This window comes from Nyctibius grandis, chromosome 9 (assembly GCF_013368605.1).
Source record: "Nyctibius grandis isolate bNycGra1 chromosome 9, bNycGra1.pri, whole genome shotgun sequence".
NCBI classification, from domain to species: Eukaryota; Metazoa; Chordata; class Aves; order Nyctibiiformes; family Nyctibiidae; genus Nyctibius; species Nyctibius grandis.
Genome location: NC_090666.1, coordinates 8661163 through 8675858, shown reverse-complemented (window position 1 = coordinate 8675858; position 14696 = coordinate 8661163). Strand labels below are relative to the sequence as shown.

Genomic DNA, 14696 nt, shown 5'->3' with positions numbered 1-14696 from the left:
CGGTCGCGGGCGGGGGCGGAGCCTGTGCTGCGGCTGTTAACTGCCGTTCCCCGGCCCCCAGGGCCCGCCTGCCGCTGCTCCTCCGGACCCTCCGGCTTGGCGTCAGCTGCCTCTCTGCGTCGTGTTCGTGAAGGCTCGAACCTCTTAACGTAAAGCAAACGTCCCTTTGACGAAGCCATGCACCGACTTCCTCAGCTGCTTCCGGAGCAGCAGGCCCTGCCCGGCACCTCTCGGGCCCCGCAGGTGCAGTAGCTGGCGGTGGGGACAGCCGCTGTGACTAGAAAGGGGTCTGCGCTCGAGGGCTCTGTGGTGCCCGTACTGGTAGTTTTTGTTTCCTGAGTGAATCCTGAGGCGGGTTTGAGCTCGTGGCCCCCGCGGTGACCCCGAGCTGTGCTGGGGCGCTGCACCCAGCCCACCTGCAGTGCCGGGGTTCAGCCGGTGCTCCCGGCCCTCCCCACACACCGGGGTGGCTGCCCTTCTGCCCGCGAGTGTTCCCAAGGCCTTGTCTGCAGATCTTCATGCTGATACCGTTCTTTTTCGTAAAGAGTTTGTTGCAACTCAGGGCAGTTGCGTGCATTTAAAAGGTTGGCTTCACCAACAGAGAATTTGTGCAGCAGGCTGGGGCAAAAGAAACCAGCGCCTTGCTCTCTTTGCATCTGCACTTGTGTTCACACAAGCTAAACCCAGAAAAAAAGACTAAGCTGGGGGGGAATTTAAAGCATTACAATCAAATTACATGCGTTTAAAACAAATTTTAAAGGCTGTGTATTCCCCTACACTGCTGCAGTGTCCCCAGGACGTGGGCATTTCTGTTTGGGGGAAGGCAGAGGCCCGAGGCATCTAGAGGCGTCCATTTGTGCCACCTACTGGTTTCTGCCTTCGCAAAGGGTGTCTTTGTGCGCGCTGCTGCCTCTGACCTACTTCTGTGCCTGGATCCGGGCCCTACTGAATAATTGAAAAGCTGCGTGCTTGTGGAGTGCAGGCAAAAGCGCCAGTTCTTGCCCTGATAAATTCCCACTTATTTCACATTGAGGGTTACCTGCACTGAAAATAGAGGCAGAGTTTTTCCTACCCGCAGGAAGAGGCCAAGCGATGCTTGGGCTTGATTAATCTCAGACATTTGTTGCTGCATTTTATGCAACCACCCGTATGAGTCAGCACGCCTTCGTTTCCTCTCCTGCATCTTGTGTAAGGAATATGCTGGAAAGCCAATAGTCAGAGAAATCTGCGGATTCACATCATTCTTAAGAAATTTTTTTTTAAAGGAAAGGTTTTGATGCTTTAGATAATGTAACCAATTTTTTGAAGTCCCACAACTGGTAATATTGCCAAAGAAATTATGTTCAACTAGAAAGAAAATTTCCAGGTTCCCCCTAGTTTTAAAGTACTAGTTCTGGGGCTGCTGGCTCAGGGGGAGTACTACTGTTGTGAGAGCAAATCTAAGAGTAAATGTTACTTGGTTGCCTGACTTAGAACACTGTATTCATCCTGTTTGCTAGCACCAACTGCTCTCAAGCAAGTATGTTGGTATTATGAGATTACAGATTGTTCTTAGGTTAAAGTCCAGTTTTATAAAAAATTTATTTTTGAGGGACTGGAGAGGCTTTGCACAGACTATGTGGGCCAATAGTTTTCAGAAAACCACTAACAGCTTTTGGCTCCTAAACCATATACACAGCTTTGGAGAAATTAGTTAGCAGCATTTTGAAGGAACAGAGGTGAACTTTATTGACTTCAGGTGATTGACATTAGTTGCAGGTGAGGGAAATCAGAGAAGTTATAAAATACCTGAGAATTAAGTGAGGTTATTAGGGTAAGTAGCCTTGGTGGTGGCTGTAGCAGCAAGGAAGGCTTTGGAGGAAGAAGCTTGTGCAGGTATATTTAGTCTTTTAAAACAGCCTTATTTTTTTTGTGTTTTAGTGTTCAGTATGCTGTGTGTTGAGTTTGGGCTGTCAAAGACGAAAAGTGTGAGTTTTGCTGAGGTACCTCTGTCATTCACATGGGCTGAACAGAGAGTAGCTTGGAGATGCTGTACAAATGTAGCTTGGACCTTGAAGAGGTAATGTATCCCCAACCGAGTGAGAAGGCAGTAAAGAGAGGTGGTATTACTGTTATTTAGTGTGTATGCAGATGTGCACTTTTCAACATGATGCCTTTATTGTTATGTATAGGGATAGGTAACTGCATTCTGACTCACGTGAGTGTCAGCTTTTATTACAAGATTGCATAGGAAAATTGGTAAAATGAAGAATTACTCTCATGTTTCATGCCAGTCTGAGACTTTAGCCTTAGTGCTGTAAGGCTACTCTCCCTGCTCTTAAAACTGCTTTCGTTTGTGAATAGGAGTGATGTTTAGGACAGAGTAAGCATTTGTCGCTTTCTGTGCTGTTAGTATCGTGCCTTGCTGTGAAGCCCTTGAATGGCTTATTTTGGTGCTTTGTGTAGTGTTACTAAGATCATAATGAGCTCTTGCTGTGAGCTTGGCATAGTATGAACACATTTGGCTCTCCTGCCTGCTAGGCCTTGCCTAAGAAAGATCATCTTAATTCTGTAGCTCTGTATAGCATCTGTTTAGGTTCTCTTTAGTTCACCCCCCTTATTAATTCTGAGTTATTTTAACAGTTATGATTAAAACTAATTCCTATGAGTATACTCATAACACTGCATAGTTTCACTGGCTAGTGAAAGTGCATCCCTTGGTGTAGCGATGTTTGTAACACACCATTCAGTTAGTGAAATGCAGCAGTGCAGGCACAGAGTGCAACAGCTTTGCTGTTTGGTGTCCTTACCAAGGAACATGGCATGCAGAGCGTTAGAGACTCTGTGCTGATGGATGTGCTACCTTTGCCCTTCCCTAAAGGTAGCCGGTAAAGTTAAAAACCTATCTAGTGGCATCCAGATGAGAATCTCCTCTTTCAGTGGGGCTGACTTCTGTTGATTGTTTTATCTTGCAGTAATGTTGTTATTTTATGGTTCTCATGTGTTTTTTCTACTTACTGGCCGCTTAGAGCCAAGCATGCAGTTACTCCAGCAGCGATGCCGCGCAGTGGGACAGGAGTTGCCTTAGTTGTTGTAGAGGGATGTTAGTACTACATGCTGCAGTCCAAACAGCTTGCAGTCTAAATGTGATCTTTTTAAAGTGTAGATGTTGCTTCTTGTGCAAACCTCTAAACAGCTGTGTTGTGCTGATGTAAAGCAGGACATCTGTTCTGTGCTAGTATGGTGTATCACTACAAGTTGGTGCAAAAGGAACTGTGTCAGTGCGTATTTGCTTAATACAGGTGGATCCTGTAACTCGGATAGTTACAGTGATCAGCAAATGCAAACTATGCATAAATAGAACAGTGAATTTCGTTGTTAAGTATCTCTTTTAGCAAAAGCCTCAGCAGGTCATTACAAGTAGGTGTAATGAGAATGATTTTTGCTGTAAAATCTGCTTTTGTTGGAAGGGTTATGTAACTTGGCCTAGCTGCGCTGGGGCAGGACAGAAGGGCCGTGCAGACGCACGGTTTTAGCCGTTGGAGGGCCTCTAACTAGCGGGTTTTGAAAAACACCCGTTTTTCTCCTTGGGGCAGGCCATAGGCGCCTTCCTGCGGCCGGGCCTTCGGAGGCCGCTTGCGCTCGCAGACGCCGGGCCTGGCCGTGGGGCCAGCGAGAGCCGCCGTCCCTGCCGCGGCCTGCCGACCTCTGCCTGTGGCCGGGAAGCGGCACCTCACGGCGCGGGGGCCCCGGGGCCGCAGGCGGCGCGGCCCGATGCGGGCGGGGAGGAGCCGCGGGCGGCGGGAAGTGAGCTCAGGCGCACAGGAAATCCCGCCCGCGCCGCGGCCTGTGTTTGCGCTGCGGGCAGAGAAAGGAGCGGAGCGCCTGCAGCGGCCCAGCCGAGCCTGCCGCACGCAACGGGGCCGAGCCATGTCTGACCAGGTACGGGCGCCGCCAGCCCCGACCGACCGACCCCGGGGGGAGCTGCCGCCGGACGCGGGGGGACGGCGCGGCGGGCGGCGGCGGCAGGCCCCGGGGGCGCGGGAGGAGCTCCCTGCGCCCTCGCCCCCCGCCGCGAGGCAGCCCCGGCCCGGCCCCGCGCTCTGTGAGGGGCGGCCCGGGGGACGCTGGGAGGATGCTCCCCTCGGGGAGTGTGCGTGTGGGGGTGCCGATCTCCGACCTCGGCCGAACTTCGCCCCTCGCCCCTGTATTTTAATCCCCCTTTCGCCTTCGCTCGGGGTATTTCGCGAGGAAGGCGAGGGCGGGCTCCAGGCGGGGGATACTCGGGGGCCGGGGCCGGCATCCGGCCGGAGTGGGGGCGGCTCCGCGGGGCCCCGGGCCGGCATCGCCGCCGGGCAGCCCCGGCACTGGAAACCCGGGAGTGCAGCGAAGGGTGAGCCGTGTTGCACAACAGTTGTTTCCTTTCATTTTCCATTTCCCAGGTGTGTGGTAGGGTGTTCTTCCCCTGGAGCAGGCTTTGTGCGGGTTGGGCTTGACCTGCCGGCTCCTCTTTGCCCTAGGAATGCAAAAAGAGAAGGGGGAGAAACCCCAGACTTTCTTATCCGAGCCTTGCTTGCCTGTATTAAACACCACGTCCTTCACCAAGAGTCTGTCCTTCCTTCACTCCTTGTACATCGTTATGTTCCTGTCAATTCTGACTTCTCAGCTGGGGCCTTAAATAGTTACTTGTACCGCAAGTTCCTGACTGGCTTGGCGGGCATGTGTACAGTCCTTTGCTGACAACTATCGCTTTAGGCTATGTGACCTGCTGGTGGAAAGTTAAAACGGCATTCCAGTTTTAATTTGTGTTCTGTTTTGCTTTATTTTTTATATTGCCTTCATATGGCAGTGTTTTCTAACTTCATCATGATGAATCGACTTTGGAAAAATCAATGTCAGTATCTACAAATGTTTCTTGCAGTGCCGTGAAGTCAAGAATAGTACTAGTGCCAGCCAAGAAATTAAAAGTATCCAGAGACAAGGCTAAGCTTAGTATAGACTGTGTCTGCCTTGAGGAATAGCCTTAATACATTATGACCCGTGAATAGAAACCATTGCTGTATGTGCTGGTGGTCTTCCTCCCCACCCTCGACTTTCAAGTACAACGTAACTGCACTGGTGAGGATGTTGCTGCTGCCCCTTTCTGCCTGGGAGAGTGCAGCTAGGGGCACAGCTCTTGCTGGCACCCATCAGGACGTGTTTCCAGTGTTGTAAAATACATGAAAGCGGCTGCATAAAAAAATAAGGCAAATTCTGAACTAGATTTTTTTAGACTGATCTGCACGTGACCTACTCTGTAGCTCTCTGCGTTTATGAATTAAGGCATGTTTTAACACATAGCAGCTTTCATTAGGTAATTCCTTCTCCAGGCATGTTCTGGTAAAACACATACGTGTTTGTTCTTTGGGACTGCGTGAAGTATGTAAAATTCATTGTATGTGATAACCTTTTTTGGATATGTATCTTAAAGGTCTTTGAATAAGGATCCTGTGGGTTTTTTTAATAGATAAGGTAAACATTGTTATATGTTGTGTCATTCACTTCTGGGGGGACTGTGCAACAAGACCTAAACAGATGCTTAAGTAACAGTATAATGTAGGGTAATGCAGCACTGTAAATCTCATTCATCTGTTTATCAATCCTGTAGGAACAGTTGGATTACCCAAAACTGTAGATTGCTTACAGTGTCTTTCTTTTTGGCCCCGGAATTAAGTTAAGAGGATGTAATTTGTCACCAGTTATGATAATTTGGTCTCGTCTTTAGTATAAATAAAGAAGCGTACTTGAGTTAGTTACTTTATTTCCAACAGGAAATTAACTTTTATGATAAGTAAAAATACTTGCAAGAAGGGCAGACTTCAAAAAACACATGGCTGCTTGGTGGGATCTAAGCAGAAACAAAAAAATCGTTTTTCTCCTCCCTTCAAGGGTCTCAGGCTGGTTTTGCTTTAACTGAATCTAGATGCTGGCATTTTTATCTGTTAATGTACTACTAATAAAGAATGCTATAGTTTGTATGCATTTTTCCACTCCTATAACAAACGTAAGGGTTTATTGTTGTGTTAGGAAGTGTGTTGTAGTTCTGTTCTTCTAGTAATTTTGGTTTTGTTAATTTTTGTTAAAGATTATCTAAAGTGTGCTGAGTATAGGCATTTTTTTTAGGCTTGGACATTGATGTTTGAGCACTTCAGAAAACTGGAGGAGGAAACTTGCAATATACCACCTTACAATGTTTGTTTTGTGGTTTCATCAGTTGCAATAGCAATACCAGTGTGTTTCATCCAAGAAACTTTGGGTGCTTTTTATGGTCTTGAATTTAGTGTTGATATAAAAATGTGAGACAGTACTAGGAGCCTTGTTTTGTGCTATTTAGGAAAACTGTGTAATGAAGCCTTTAAAACTTTAGGCATCTGATGAAAGTTAGAACTTGGAGTGTTGTGGTATTCTTGTTCTGTTCGTATGGTAGTCCTTTTTTATGTACTGTTTCATGAGATACTGTAAACACCAGTTCTTTTCACAGTGCAAGTAAAAGCCTGGAGTCTTGCTTGCAGATTGCTGATCCAGGATTCTGTTAGTGAATGCTTGTAGTTTAGTAACTTTGCAATCTCCTTGCTTTCTTTGTTCTTAAGTGTTTTTGTGTTGGCTTTACCATTTGGCATTGAATGGCAGTATAGTTCACTGACAAAAGGCAGGGAGCTGTTTCAGACTTGCTGGGTCTTGTTGTGTTCTGATTTCAAATATTTTCCCCCTTTTTTTTTTAAGCTTCAAGTATTTGCATTGTCAACATTGATTTGATCTTATTTCTCTTTTCCTGAAATTACAGCTGTTTTCTCTTATTTTGCATGTGAGAGGTTGCTGGGGCTTTAAGTTAGCATCTTTATGGTATGATGTTTCAAGACTCCAATTCCCTCTGCTTTTCCGACGTTTGCTGCTTCCCCTATTCGTTTTTAGTGCTCGAGCCCCCTTTCCCTGAGGGTAGGAATCAAACATCGTATGAATCATTGCTTTCCACTCATATTGGCCAGAGGCAGTCATAGTAGCAATGATGATTTCTCATACCTTGTACAAGATGATTTGTTTTGGAAAGCTAAGTAGGCAGATCTGTTACAATGCACAGAACTGTATAAACTAATGCAAATGCCTCTACTGCTGGGATAATATGCTGCTGTGCAATTTGTTCTTATGCAAAGTAAACTAAGACAGTGACTGACCTGAAATGTCATGTCAAGGGACAGGATGTTCTTACAAATTCTTTCAGTGATAGCAAAACAGAAGATAGTTTTGAAGTTACGGATTTCTGATTCCTAGAGGTTAGTAATCCTGCATACGGACAATACAAATGCTGTTGTGCAAATTATCAGAACAAGTTGCAGGTTCTTGTTTTTCTTTCTCTTTTTAGTCAGGAGTGGAAACCAGTGTATTTTTATTCCTGCGAATAGTCCCATGAGATTAGAGTTCAGATATGTTAGAAAGGGAAGACTTTGGTGGGGAGCACAGTTACTGTGATACCAGTGAAGATTCCTTTCACACTTCAAAAGTGACTTGCTTGGAGACCTGAGGGTAAGTGTCTAGTTTCTTGAACGCTTGGGGTCAGTTTTTGGGCTTGAAGGATGATGAATCAGTCCCAGCAGTCCAAGTTGTGCCCAGGTTGATATTTTAAAAAAAAAAAAAAAGTATTCAAACCAGGTGGAGTCTCTGGCTCATACTTTTTTTGTCATCACAGAAACTGAATGGATCTGGCTTGAGGCACTGAGTCAAGTTGATCTACAGAGCACTTCCTCTCTCTTGCTTTCCTCCAGACTGAGACTTGTACAGATAGGGAAGGTGTTTGCAGACTTTCCTCCCTGCCCTTCCCTGAACCTGTAACATTCAAAGAAGTTGTGCATGTTTAACCTCTTCAAGGAAAAAAAAAATGCTTGAAAAGGATTGTCTACCATTTTAGGCTGGAGGTAGAGACGTATCTGAATGGACTTAATACATAAGGTTAGTATGTGTTTTTGGCACCTGATCCTAATGTTCAAGTCCAACCATACAGAGGATATTTCTGTATACTCAGCAAAAAGTCCCTTTAGGGCTGGGAAAATGTATGTGGTAGGCATCTGTACATATTTTGCTTATTTTGTCTACTGTGTTAAGCAATAAAATATAAAAGAAAGATTTGAAAGAAGATCAGCAGGGTATCCTTGTTTCTGACTACTTGGGAAGATTTCTTCATCAAGCACCATCTGGACCTGAGGCGATGTCTCTGTAAAATCCCTTTGTGCTGCAGTGGAACATAACTAAAGGCCTGATCCAGAAGATGTAGTGACAGGCAAGGGATGGGGTTAACAGTACCTGATCTCTCCCTTGTCTTATCTGTCAGCAGCTAACATGAAAACTTTGATGTCCTTAATTCATGTCTTATAGAACATAACACTTAAAATGTTTTGATGAGCTTTAGGGCTCAAGTTGTTGAATAAAACTTGTCTGTACAATTAATTCCTATCCTGGAAAGATATCAAAACACTATAGTTCTTAGAACTGCAACTTTTAAGAACTTTTAAGAATTGTGGTCTTAAACATACTAGAAGGAAGCTGTTACTTGATGTTGTTCTGTTGTCATAGAAAAGGGGGCTGACCATCCTTTTGAAAGTAGTGACTACTGTTGATGCAATAGACTGAAAAATGTTTGCATGGTTCGCTCTCTTTACACTGATAGGGTGTCACAAGTGCTTTCTGTTCACTCTCCTCACGATGTTCTTTTTTCTGTCAAGTATCTGAGCCTCTTGGTACACTTCCTGGGTTTCTTTTTTGCATTCTGTTTGTTGACTAGGAGCTAGTGGTACAAAATAATACTTACCATTTTTGTATCTGTCATCTATTTCCAAATGATCCCTCTCTCATCTCTTACATTCTTCCCAGTGTTTCTCTTCTGTCATTAGTTAAACTTTCCACAGGCAGACAGCCAGCCTTTCATAACACTATGTTGCTATTATTTTCACATACAGAAAGCAAGAAATAAGGTGCCTTGGATAGTGTGATTTAATGTAATAAGGAGGATGACAGCTGTAATACTGTCCAGTGAAAATAATAGTGTTGAACTGATCAGATTTTTTTTTTTTTTTTCTTGCAGGAAGCAAAACCTTCAGCTGAGGACTTAGGAGATAAGAAAGAAGGGGAATACATTAAACTCAAAGTCATTGGGCAGGTGAGTTTTTACATAGTTACTTGTTGACATTTGGTGGCAGTTTGAGTTTTTGTATTGTAGAAATGAACAAATGAAAATTGATACTTTCAGTTCTTCAACGTGGATCCTCCCCTGCCATAAACTACTTACCAATTGCCAGTAATGTGTGTTAGTATACTCTCTGGTGCTTTTTTTTTTTTTTTTTTTTCAAAGCTCGACTTATTTATCCTTGTGATGCAGGATTTGGTCAGTGTGATCCCCATCTTACAACTAGGCAACCTGATGCATTGAAGCATTAATTTATCGAAGGATATGAATGAAATATGTGGCAAACTCGATTAAATTCAGGTCTTCAGAGTTCATGTAGGACACCAAGCATGAGGTCAACTTTCTTGGACAGGACTAGGAAGAGGATTCTGTTGGCTGGCATGTTGGTAGATGTGAATGGTGGATTATATGTCTGAATTCAAGTTGTGTTGGAATGTAAATGTCAAGATCCTTCTTGAACAGAAGTCCTTCTGTGCAAAAATCCCCTAGCTCACGTGACTTAACTCAGCATTGTTTGTTGGAGTATTAGCACGATTGCTGTGCTGTTGACTGGAGACAGATGACTTAAAGTAGGAGTAACACAGACTAGTGTACCTCTTGCTGGTTTAACTGGCCATGATGAGAACACGTTCAAAAGCTAAGCGTGAGCCACGTGCTTTTTGCACAGAACCTCTTGCAGTCTGTTTTATCTGTAGCCATTTTGACAGTTGTAGTTACTTGTATCTTATGGCTGGTAGAAAGGACTATAGAATAATGAGACCTAAGCTTTCTCCTTCGATTAGTGTTGTGTTGCCAAGTCTGCCTGTATCCTAACTTCTAGATAATTACTCTAATTGAATGAGATTTCATATGTATTTTGAAGTGCAAGCTTTAACTTGTCTCTTTGGAATCTTAGAGCAGAAGTCCCCTGCATATGTATGTTTGTATTTCATAAGTATATCAGCTGGGTAAAGATGGAAGCACAGATTGAACCATGTATGGGTTTTAGTACTTTTAAATCCAAAACCTCCATAGTGAGCCTAAGGCTATACTATGCCATCTGTTTTAAAATAGAGCTTCCTGTGGAAGTGCATGGTGAATTTAGCAACTGATAAATCATCCTGGAAGTTCATGTTATGATGCACCAAGGTATGCACGGTGATAAACTGCATTCCATGTTAGTTTTGCATATGTTTTTCTTAATGAAAGTCATAAAATTAGCATAGATAAAGTAAGCAGTTACTACAAAGAGAGTAACTTTTTTCTTTTCTGTTCTTAGGACAGCAGTGAAATTCACTTCAAGGTGAAGATGACAACACACCTCAAGAAACTCAAAGAATCATACTGTCAAAGACAGGTTTGTGAAACAATGACACTCTTGAAAAAGAAAATTAAAAAGCCAAACACTAGCTTTACTTTTCTCACTGTTCTTTCAAAAAAAGACATTTGTTGAGACAGTCAAGCTTCTATCTACTTACCAGCAGGACAGGTATCTGACAGTACAAATATAACAGATGTCCTCATTTCTTTTGACAAGTAAAGGGATTTCTAAAGACAGTTGTAAGTTTTGTAGCAAGTTTAAAATTACTGTTTGAAAATATATAGTGACTGCTCAGAAGACAGAGAAGTTACCTTTTAAAATGCCCAGGCATGCATGTATAATTACTGTAAAATCTCCTGTCTCCAAGCGAAATTCCCCTAAAGCTGTAGAATACTGCAGCTTAGAATGAGAGCCACCTTATTAGGCATTGTTACAGCCATTAATATGGTGATCGATTAACACTAGCTGTTATGCTCTTAAGTTCGAGAACATTAATTGTGGATGTGGGTAAATAGTAAGTCCAACAAAAAAAGTATCTGCACTTCCAGATTCTGTGGCAGATATTGTGGATTCACTGCTGCTATTTCCAGAGGCCCTGGCCTAGTTTACCCCCAGCTTTGGGGATAGATGCCTTCTATGGCCTTTTCTTGAATAACTGTGTTGGAGTTCACTTCAGGAGATATAATCATAAGAAATAATACTTTGGGTTTTTTCTTAATACCTTGAGACAAGTTGAACTTGTCAATTGAAGCATTCTTTTGTAGAATGTGTTCTATTTTGCTGTCCTTCTGGAGTAGGAGGAAAGAAAAGGTCGAACACCAGATATGTTTGTAGCCAAATACAAATGATTAAAATTGTGATTAATTTGAAAAACTTGAAATTTTAAAATAAAATCTTGGAAATAATTTGTGCAGCAGTCTTATTGACTGATGAAAATGCATGTGTGTGAGGTTTGTTTTTTTTAAGAAAGAAAGAATTGTTTGAATGAACACAGCTATACATATCTTCTGGGCTGAATTCTGGAGAGTCTGTGATTCCTTCGTCAGCAGTCAGTATGGTCTTTGGGGTCAAGTAGCCTTTCTCCAGTAAAGGGACCATGAACATTTCTAGTTGGCTAGAGGGTTTGTTGGAACAGTGTGAAGAGCTGTTCTTTCCTGTGAATTCTTCTGCCTAGTTATTTGCAAGCAATATTTCTGAGATGTAATTGATACACAAAACAGGTCATATTTCACTTGCGTTTGTTTTGCTCGTAACTTGAAAGAGAAAAAAAAGATGATGTTTGCCTCACCTATTGAGGTAAAGTGTGATATTCTGCTGTAACACAGGCACACTGTACAATAGACATACTGCAATTTAACTTTATTTACCATTGGGATGCTCCTTTCTACCTGTTTGAATGGTGTTCATTCTTCTCGCCCTCAGCTCTGCTCTTTCTTGTCCCCAGGGTAGAGCTTTTGCAGAACTGATAACAGTAGAGGTTGCTATTCCTTCCTATGGCGATATAAGATTGGGAAAGCAAGGGTGGGAGTTTGTGAAGTAAACATCATGTTCCTCCTATTGTCTTAGCATCTTTAATAAAGCTGATATACAGTTCAGAATAAAACAGGACCTTCATGTGTAATGTAGTCTTTGAAGGGAGGGTGTAGTCAGTATTTTATCTGCAAGTAAAAAAAGAGAAGGCAAAAAAAGCTAAGGAAACTTTCAAGTTCTTGGGCTAGAACTCCAGTGAGACTTAGGAATAAACATACATTTCAGCACTATCATGCTCCTGGAATCACTTGTTTGTAGTCTACATGGTTGCAACAGAACGGCTGATCTCCCTGTGTAACAGGAACTAACACTCTATTATTTTTACTTTCACATGTGCTGTTTTTATTAAAAAAGTTTTCCTTGTAAATCTGTACAAGTTCCAGTAATTTTTTTTTCTTGTACATTTGTTTATTTTTTTAGGGTGTTCCAATGAATTCACTCAGGTTCCTCTTCGAGGGTCAGAGAATTACTGATAATCATACCCCCAAGGAGGTGAGTTTCTTTCTAGAAAGTGTGTTACATAGTTCACTGGAGAAACTAGATACCAAATCGGTTAGTTTCTCTGTTCTGCTAGACTGCTAACCAGGATGAAGGTGTTTCTTGAAATATAGCCAACTTTTTGGGCTATATTTAGTCAAAAATAGTCTGACTATATTTGTCTTAACTAGAGCCTTTAATAAGGCGGATATGCAGTTCAGAAAGAGACTGATTGGACCTTCATGTGTATTGTTGTCTCAGAAGGGAGGGTGTAGTCACTGCGTACCAGAGAGAAAAAGAAACTAAGGGAACTTCCCAGTTGTAGCTAGAACTTCAGTGTGACTTTGGAATAGGTATGTGTTTAGTTTATTAGATGAAAGTGTAAATAAACAGAAAATGGGTTGCTTCTGCTGTCCAGTGACTTCCAGCAATTGTTATGACAAAGCAGGAAGAGACACTGTTATAATAATGACTTTCTGGAAAATCAGAGAAACTTGTGTACTGTGAAATCAACAAGTTACCCTCTTTGAGAGAACAATTGTAAACAGGCTTTGAGTTGCAAGCTGTAGGTCTTAGCTATGTTGTGAGCTAGTAGTGTGCTATATATAATTCACGTGGCTGTACAGCTGGTGCGTTCACTATGATGTTGGTTATGTTCCTGTGCATCTGTTGCCCAAGAAGGGATTTAGAGAAAGGTAAAGCTAGCAGCTTTCAGGCTGATGTGTACTGCTCCATAAGCGGATTTAGACTTCACTGATAAGGCTTTTGCTTTGACTGAGATGTATAAGACTCAAGGAAAAGGACTAAAAATCATGAGCGTTGGCTAGTGAGATGGTGACTGAAATTTTTTTCACCCCTTTGATGAATTGTGATGGGACAGAGGAACAAACCATTGTATAACTTGTCTAGGACCTGCTTTGAATTCAGTGCACCAGATTTATAACAATTACGTGCTGTTTTTCTCTGTTCACACAGCTGGGGATGGAGGAGGAAGATGTGATTGAAGTTTATCAGGAACAGACGGGGGGTCACTCAACAGTTTAGATCCTTCTGTTTGTTTTCTTCCCCCTTAATCCTTTTTTATTTTTAAATAATAGTTCTTTTGTAATGTGGTGTTCAACACTGAATTGAAACTGGCACCCCATCTCTGGGAGTTTATTTTCAAGCTTCTGGTATTTTGCATTCTCGTGCTCATTATACACTATTGTTTCTGTTTTCATTGTGCTGAACTTTTGTGATCCAGCTGCAGCCTTGCTCCCCTCTTCCCTTCTGCCCTCCCCTTTAGAAATACACATACACACATGCATCTGTATGTTCACTAGGTTCGTGCATTTCAGGCACGGAGGCTGTAAGATCTGCCAGGTGGGCGAGTGTTCTTAATGACTTCCATATCTGCCCTGAAGTTTTGATGTGTGACTGTTTCACTCCTGGACTATAACTTTCAGTGCGAGATGAAGTTTTTCAGAGAACTAAACTGTGGAGAAATTGTGTATCCATAACTCAGAGCTATTTTGCTTAAATTGTGCTGATGGCCCAACACAGAAGATTACCAAGTTGGAAATGGAAAAGCTAGAACTGTTGTCATCTGTACCTTGCTCCAGAGATGGCTTTGCTGAAGACATGAAATTGAAAACCCTAATGATTCTTAAATCTTGTGAGAAGAGCCCAGAAGCATTTTAACTTCATATAGCAATTAGTACATGCAGGTATTCATGCAAGAATGTTCACAGCAGACAACTGGTGTTACTTTGACACTCTTGTTTGTACCTTTTGGCCTGGGACATGGGTTTTGAATGGACATTGTCTGTACCAGCTTCATTTAAAATAAACAAGAAAAACAATTTTATAAACAACTTGCATTTTCTTTTCAAATGCTTGGAAATGAGCAAAACCATAAAAAGTTATAATTAGGGCATGCTTTTCCAATAACTATATGTTGAAGCCAGAAAAAAAAAGTGCTCTATATATATACCTCATAGAAAAAAGTAATTTTTTTTTTAAACTCACCCTAGTAAAATACTTGATCTGCTTGATTTGCAGGCAACTATTTGAGACTACTAGCTGCTTCTTTCCTTGTTAGAGAATATTCACGTACAATTACATACAGCTTCACTTCAAGCACAAAAGGTAAACTGAAAATGTGACTTGGAAGGAAATATGAAGATGGTTTTTAATGTCTACATTTCATATGATTGT

General features: G+C 42.4%; 1 protein-coding gene across 4 annotated transcripts; it reads left to right on the top strand.

Moving 5' to 3' along the window:
- The first annotated feature begins 2 nt into the window (after nucleotides 1–2).
- Nucleotides 3–14353, top strand: SUMO1 (small ubiquitin like modifier 1). 4 transcript variants are annotated; one of them, XM_068407481.1, is made up of 6 exons: nucleotides 3843–3921; nucleotides 7703–7962; nucleotides 9092–9166; nucleotides 10452–10529; nucleotides 12444–12515; nucleotides 13476–14353. In XM_068407481.1, exons 2-6 carry the CDS (start codon nucleotides 7945–7947, stop codon nucleotides 13542–13544), a joined length of 312 nt encoding a protein of 103 aa, XP_068263582.1. In that variant the 5' UTR covers nucleotides 3843–3921; nucleotides 7703–7944; the 3' UTR covers nucleotides 13545–14353. The 4 variants fall into 4 exon arrangements, with proteins under 4 accessions (XP_068263581.1, XP_068263580.1, XP_068263582.1 ...); XM_068407482.1 differs by lacking the exon at nucleotides 3843–3921 and adding an exon at nucleotides 7451–7539; XM_068407480.1 differs by lacking the exons at nucleotides 3843–3921; nucleotides 7703–7962 and adding an exon at nucleotides 3–243.
- Nucleotides 14354–14696: the final 343 nt, after the last annotated feature.